The sequence below is a fragment of the Lepidochelys kempii genome, chromosome 11 (genome assembly GCF_965140265.1).
Source record: "Lepidochelys kempii isolate rLepKem1 chromosome 11, rLepKem1.hap2, whole genome shotgun sequence".
NCBI lineage: Eukaryota > Metazoa > Chordata > Testudines > Cheloniidae > Lepidochelys > Lepidochelys kempii.
Window position 1 is genome coordinate 53,589,980 of NC_133266.1, and position 7,354 is coordinate 53,597,333.

At 47.9% G+C, this 7,354-nt stretch overlaps 1 protein-coding gene across 3 annotated transcripts in view; it reads right to left on the minus strand.

Moving 5' to 3' along the window:
- Positions 1-6,032, minus strand: part of TMEFF2 (transmembrane protein with EGF like and two follistatin like domains 2) — a 172,951-nt gene extending 166,919 nt beyond the window's left edge. The window contains exons 1-2 of one of the 3 annotated variants that reach the window (XR_012154338.1): positions 5,482-6,032; positions 3,161-3,270 (exon numbers count right to left, since the gene is read on the minus strand). Coding sequence is in view for 2 of the 3 variants with exons in the window: in XM_073306223.1 (XP_073162324.1) it covers positions 3,161-3,270; positions 5,482-5,665 (294 nt within the window). In the remaining variant the exon portion in view is untranslated. The remainder of the gene's footprint in view (positions 1-3,160; positions 3,271-5,481) is intronic. The other 2 variants (XM_073306223.1, XM_073306224.1) reach the window with 2 other exon arrangements.
- Between the last annotated feature and the right edge of the window lie 1,322 nt (positions 6,033-7,354).

The following is a 7,354-nucleotide window of genomic DNA, read 5'->3' on the forward strand; positions in this document are numbered from 1 at the left end:
TGATTACTTCCTACTCTCATAAGCATGTGATAAATACTGTCACCACACTTCACATATTTTGAGCATGCAAAGTAATATGAAAATGCATTTCAATAATACAACTCACAACCCTCTAACTAAGGTCCTGATCCTGAAAATACTTGAGTAACTAACTCATGTGAGGAGTCCCATTGAAGCAAATGGGACTACTCACATAAGGAAAGCTACGTGTGTGTGTAAATGTTTTCAAGATCAGGTCCTAAATGTAGAGAAACAAACTCAGCATCAACTGAAATACCTAAGTACTTATTCAGACATTTTCATGTGGTCACAGACGAAAAAGAAGGACTGTGCTAGTCTAGCAGACTAGTGCGGTCAGGGGCAGTCAAATAAAGGCCCTTCTAATATGCAGAGATTATGATGTCATAAAAAGAAATGTTGGTTAATTCTATATCCTTGAGGTTATTACCTACAGCTAACAATGAACTCCAATGAGAAGGAATGATTAATGGCCTGATACATTAATACCCAATGAACATGTAGGGTTGTGCTGTAACACAAGAAGAAGTGAACTTCTGTTCCTATTAAAACAAATGTGGAGAGAATACGCTCTGGTGAAATACAAGTCCCTCACCAGGTGAAACCAATGGGTGGTCTATATTTCTGCAGTGTTAAAAAAGCAAAAATGAGTCAACTAGGGGGAAACCCCAGTCATTTATCTTCTGCCTGGGAGCAGTAGCCCATTCAAATGACCCAAAGCAGTCTGGTTTTAATTTGCCTTTCAAGCAACAAATGTTTATTTTATTAAATCAGTTTGGCCGGACACTATCTGAACCAGTGTTATAAAAAACACGTAAAGGGGTGGCCAGACAGAAGTTTTAAATAGCATAAAGGCAACCCTCATCTTTGCTTTCCAACTGCAATTAAAGCCCCTAGCAAGTAACAGAGAAAACATAAAAAATAATTAAACTGATGGGCACTCCTCTGTTGATTTGCTCATTGTCACCATAGAGAAGCGTGGATGGAAAGAGGGCCTGAATTCTGACTAAGCAAACCCCCTAACTTGAGCCATATGGATTTGTGACTGTATTCCATATACCCCTTGTGTGACTTTGTGTGTTACTCAGTCAACCCATACTGTATTAGAATTCATTTTCTGCTAAAACTGTGTACCTTTCCTGAGTCCTAAACTGCCCATAGATGCTATATGATGAGCCAAGTTCCTCCCTGTTTTAACTCTATTAAAGTAAGGGATTTTCAGAAGTGCAAGGATTACTTTGACTCTAGCAAACCGACAGCATCAGCCACACAAGTATTTGCATTGTCTGTATAGCATCAACCATAGGTAGCTTGCATTACGAGCTCATGTTCAAATATGTGGCTCCATGAATGGCCAAAGCCAAAAGAAAGAGCTCTGATTTCATATGGGGCCTGATCCAAAGACCACTGAAGTCAATGGCTAGGTTCCCATTGACTTCAAAGAACTTTCAATGAATTCCACGATCACCTGGTCACTTTACTTTCATTTCATTTAAGATTATAAACATTACCCAGATGATGAAACCTGGCAAGCCTGTATCTTATTTCTCTGGTATATTTCAACATCATATGGTTTTCCAACATCAGCACAGATATCACTTATCTCCCAAATCCAAGGGAATGCATTCTACTGAGGTTTACTATCGTTTCTTTATTCTTAGTCACCATAGACTGGCATGCTTCCTTGGGAAAACATAGCCTCCATTGTGTCCCCTGTCCTTAGCAAAGTCTTGCTTTGCTCCTCCCTGGCAATTGTTCCATTTAAACCAACTGCCAGTGCCAAACTGTGACCAAACACAAGAACATAGTGTTCTCTATGGTCACTGTATGATCAATATGTCAGTGGCACAGCACAGGTATCGGCACCAGGCAACAGCGCAAGTCACAAATGTTGATTGCATTATAGGGTTTCCTTGGGAATGAAAATGTCTAAACAACTAAACATGTTACAAATGCTAATGCTGCACCACTCAACTCTCTACATTAACATTTATTGTTAAACATGAAATGTTTGACCATATGTAAACTGGAGACCTAAAAAATTGGTTACGGGCCATATATATTATCTCCGTCAACAGAAAAATACAATCATTTAATGTTAAATACAGTAATTTTAGTAAAACAATTGTTTTGCATTTGGTGAGATGGTCTTTCATTTTTTAAATTAAGGCATTATTAATTTTGTCTTTTTCATCCTCAGATATGATATTTTTGCCTCTGGTAATACAAATGATATTTGTCTATCTTTAGAGTAAACAGTCTATCAATGGTCAATAATAAATTAAATCAGTCATTAGAGATGAGTATAATACCAAACACTGCACCATTCGGTCTGTTCTACTGTAACTATTTAAATAGTTATTAAAAGTTTTACAATTTAATAAAGCTGTATTAAAATGCAAAAAACCACTGGGGCATAGGTGTATATAAAGCATATGCTGGTACAGTCTCAAAACTCAATAACTTGCAAAAAATTTATCTGGATAATTACGCAAAGCACAGCTGTCTTCTGGGTTAGGCAAAACACACTAGAAGAAATACATTATGATTAATCTATGTGACTTTAAGGATGCCTGAGGTTTAGACTTAGCTGAATGGAGAGGGAAGAGAGAAAGGAGGTGGTGAGAGGGGAGAAAATCAACAATAGCCCACTAAAACTACCTAACACCTAAATGAAGTTTGTGATTTTGGACGGGGGTAGGGGTGTGAAATCTGATATACAACCAGAAGCATTGCCATTATGCAACCTTACTGAAAAATACCGTATAAGCACATTACAGATCCATTTCTCTAACTAGAACAGAACACTGGGTGTATAAAGCATGATCAGTACCATTAGTATATTTGGAAAGGATTTAAAATCCTTGTTAAAAGGGCACAGCAACAAAATCACACATGCACAACCTGAAGCTGCAGACCCCAAACGGACATTTATAACCACAGCACCCGCATTTTCCCAGAGAAACTTATGTCTTTTTGACATCAGTTGGCACTCCTGCCAGCTCTCTATACTTGCTGCCAGGTTTTCCCTCTAACTTCACTGCACGAAGAGAAATAAATTGCCAAGTAATAGGTTGTAAAGGGAGATCCCAGATTTGTATTCTTATTAGTGAATTAAAGAATGAAACAGCAATCTTCTTACCTTGAACTGACAGACGCAAGTCACACTGTCTCCAATTCTTAAACACTCCCCATCAAATTTACAGGTATTGGTATCACAGAGAAAGAGATCATTTTCTCTGTCATCATAACCTCAAATGTAAACAGAAAAATACTGTCAGCTTCAGTATGGCAGGATATACAATACAGGGTGATTGCTTTTCTAATTTACATAGCACCACAATCTTGTTGGTGAAATAATACAGTCTGGATGTTCTGTCCTTCCCTGTTTTCAATTATCCACACTTTATGTCATTATTCCCCACACCTCCACCCTCTTTATTCTACAGTATTAAACAGACTCCAGTTCCTCAAAAATGATCCAGTGACTGGTGTATTATATTTTCTTTGGTTGGTTCAACATTTTTCCATGCAACAGCAGATCTTTGGGTCTAAAGCCAAATTGGAATTTCTCCAGACTATGCCATAACAAAGCCCCAATAATAAAGATAAACAGGCTGTGTGTTTTCTGTGATGGTCTGTCTGATTCGAATGAAGATTGATCACCTCTAAGTTAACAGGAGGGGTGCCAGGTTCTTCAGAGTGAACCTAGTTCTTTCCCGTCAGTTCTGCAGACAAATAGATCTGGCTGAAGATTTAGCTCATGAATGCCAGTGTGAATTTCAGATTTCACTAGTTGCCACCCCACTCCGACAGTGTGTAGCAAGGCATTAAACAAAACAGCTATATTACATTCCAAATCCATTAAGATTTAATCCCACTGATTTTTTAAATGTCCTAATTCTTCTAACCATATCACTGAATATTAAAAATGAAAACAGTGAAAATTGCTTCTTGCCAACCTATTATATATTATACATATATTACCTTGAAGGCTGATATTTTCTCAGAACCCTTTTATAAGGTCTCATTGCAGAAACGCCTCAAATATTGGAGGCATAGCCTGTTGACCCAAATATTATATTCACTGTAAAGTCAGCAACTTTAAGGATGATAAAAAAATTGGGATCACCCTATTTTGAGACTCCAGGTTTTTTTTTAAATCAGTGGATAGATAAGCATTTGACTTTAACCTATACACAGCACTTGTCTCCCAACCTCCAATGCACACACACACATACACACAACGTGACATATTTAAACATACATCACTTTGTCACTGAAAGAGACTGAGTGATTCTGCTTCACCAGAAGCCTGCAAATGGGTCTGGAGATCTGTCTCCCTCTCTCTATATAAAAGAGTGCTTCAAAAAGAAGGACTGAACATCAGCTAGAAACAAAAAACCATGGGCCTTGACAAACAGAGGTTGTATTGAAAATACTGCACAAATGGTAAACACACTCCATGCAATGCACTGTTATTACTGTATTAAGGGCTATGCTGATCAGTCACAAAGCCAGCTCGCAGCTGATCTAAAAGGGCAAGAACTCCGGTCCCCAGCCTCTTCCTTATTCAATTAGTACATTTCACCCGCACTGTGCCTGGCAGGCACCTTCCAGCGGGGCTGAAATTGACCAGATGAAGGGGAAAAGCCTGTTTAATAGCAGCCCGCAGAAGAACTCGAGGAAAGAGGCGTTACTTCTTGATCACTTGCGGCTAGCTACCCTGCCCTTTGGTCCTGTGAATACCCAATGTGACAGCTGCAAACGGTTCCTCTGCTAACTTTTCCCCAGAAACTATAGGGTTTACAAAGTGAATACAACATCATGAAAGACAGAAAAGCAAACAAAATCCCATGCCTACAACAAAATCGAAATGCCTGGAAGCAGCGACAAAAAAGGGGTCTTCGCCCAACAGGATTAACCTTCCATATTCTTATTATTATCAGGAGTTGCTTTTTCTTGGAAAGACGACCTAGCACGGATTCTTGCACTTTCTGCAAGGAATCAGCATTTCTCAGACAGCCACAACGCGATTTATTGCATTCGCTCTCCTAAAATTGTTGCTCTCTCTCTCTCTCTCTCACACACACACACACACAGTTCTCACTTCTAATACGTTATGAAAAACAAAACACCCCATGGCACTGATCAGTCTTGCGGGATCACAAAACGATAGTGTGTGTCCAGCCTGCAACAAACTCTATGGACTACACCGCTGGATGAAAAGCTCGAGCAGATGCCATTATAGTGCAGGGCGGGGGAAGTACTGAAACATCCCTGCACTTTCCGCCCTGCTGTCCAGTCTCTCCTTTGGCAATGCACACTGGACAGTCACAGGGAGGGCTGGCGAAGTGCTCAGTAATTTGCAGTCAGCGCCGCGATCTGCAGGTTTTGGGACGAGCCCGCCTTTGGAAAAGGACACCGAGAGGAAGGTGGCGGGGGATCTGGCTTGCAGCTTACCGGAGCAATTCCAGCCGGTAGGCGTTTGGCAGTCACTTAAGGAGGTAGGGAAAGCGGCAAGTTTCACGGGTCGGGCTATGAGGAGTAACATCACCGGCAGCAGCAGCCAGCAACAGCAATCGCAAAGTGTCCAGCCGCCGCCGCCGCCGCACTGCCGAGGGGGGGAGGCTTCCCCCAGCACCATGACTTCTTAACTCAACTCGGCGGCGGCAGCAGCCAGGGGCTCCCCGAAGCGGCGCGGTCTCGGGGCGACGGGGGGCAGGAGGGATCCGGGCGGGGGGCTGCCTAGCATCCCGGGGGCCCCGGCCAGCAGCGGGTCAGGAAGAGGCAGCCCGGTCCCGGCATGACGATCCCGAGAGTTTCCCAGCGGCGGCGCGATCCGGCGGCCGGGCTCAGCCCGAGGCGCGGCGGCGGCCGGGCAGGAGGGAGGCGGCGGCGGCGGCAGCTGCCATAGGGCTCCGGGCGGGGAGGGAGTCACGGCGCTCCACAGCCCAACGGCCGCCGCCTGCTCTCGCGCTCTGCCGCCCGCATCTCTCTGGCGCGGGGGAAGCAGCAGGTCCCTCAGCTCGCCGGCGTCACGTGGCCGAGGCAGCCCGGCCCCTGATTGGAGGAGCGGGATGCAGGTCCCCCGGCAGGGCGGGGCCGGCGGCGGCGGCGGGCGGAGGGATGCGGCGGCGGCTGCAGCGGCTGCTGCCCGGGACCCGCTCGGGACCGGGCTGAGGAGACTCAGCGCTGCGCCGCGGGGAACCGGACTCTGCTGACAGCCCCCGCCCGCCGCTATGGATCGGGGGGGGGGGGCGGCCGGAGCCGCTCGCCGGGGTGGGCTGGAGCAGCAGCTCTCCGGACTCCCCGCCGTCCCGGGTGCGCCTCCGGCGGGACCCGCAGCCGCTGAGGGGGCCGGGGGGCTCCAGCCAGGGCGCACCCCCGTAGAGCGTGCAGGCACGTGCGCGGCACGCTCCCCCTCCCCCACCCATGCCCTCCACGCGCAGTCACACACACGCGTGCACAGGGCTGCAGTCACACATGCCTGCGGGCTTCGTCGCTTGTGCGCATTGCACGCGCCCAGGTACACGCGTGACGCCCGCAGCAGCTGCGCACGGACCACCAGCCCGGGGGCTGGTGAAGTTCCTAGCAACTACCCCCCCCCCCGGGCTGAGCTGTTCGCCCGTGGCGGGGTTGGCGTGGGGGGTGGGGAATGGCAGGTCGGCTGTAAAGCGGACAAACCGTCCCGGGCCGGCGGTTAAGAGGGTGGAGAGGAGGCGACCCGAGGGAAAGGAGACATCCCCGGCCCTGCCCAGAAGGCGGCAGAACGCACCAGGTCTCGGCGGGTGCAGCGACAGCAGCATCCCGGCGGAGCAGATGAAGGAAAACGCACGATCACGGTGGTGTGCAGGGCTCTGTTAGCCTCAGACGCGTGTGCTTGGCGGGGAGACTGTGAAACTCCGCGGGAGCCTCCGTCTGCCCAGCGGGGCTGGCAGGATCCGCCTTGCGCCCGCTGCACCCTTCGCAGCCAGACCCCCCCTCTGACCGCTAACGGGGCCATCACTGACCGCCAGAGACGGCCCCGGGGGACCCTCCTTCCTCTCTCCTCCCAGGTCGCCCGCATCCCACAAGGGAATTACCGAAACCCGGAGGCGCGCGCGGTGTTTGCAGTTAAGAGCTGCGCGCAGAACAGCTTCTTTGGGGAGCGCCACGCTCGCTCCTAGCCCCGCAAAAGGGGACGGCAGGGCCCTTGGCCTGGGCCCCCCAGCGCTGGCTGAGCGGGTCAGACAGCCACAGGAGGCTTTCAAATGCAACCTCCCCACCCCTGCCAGCCCTCCTCTGCCCGTCTCCTTCCCGCCGTGAGCGCACACAGCAGCAAGGTCCCTCCAAG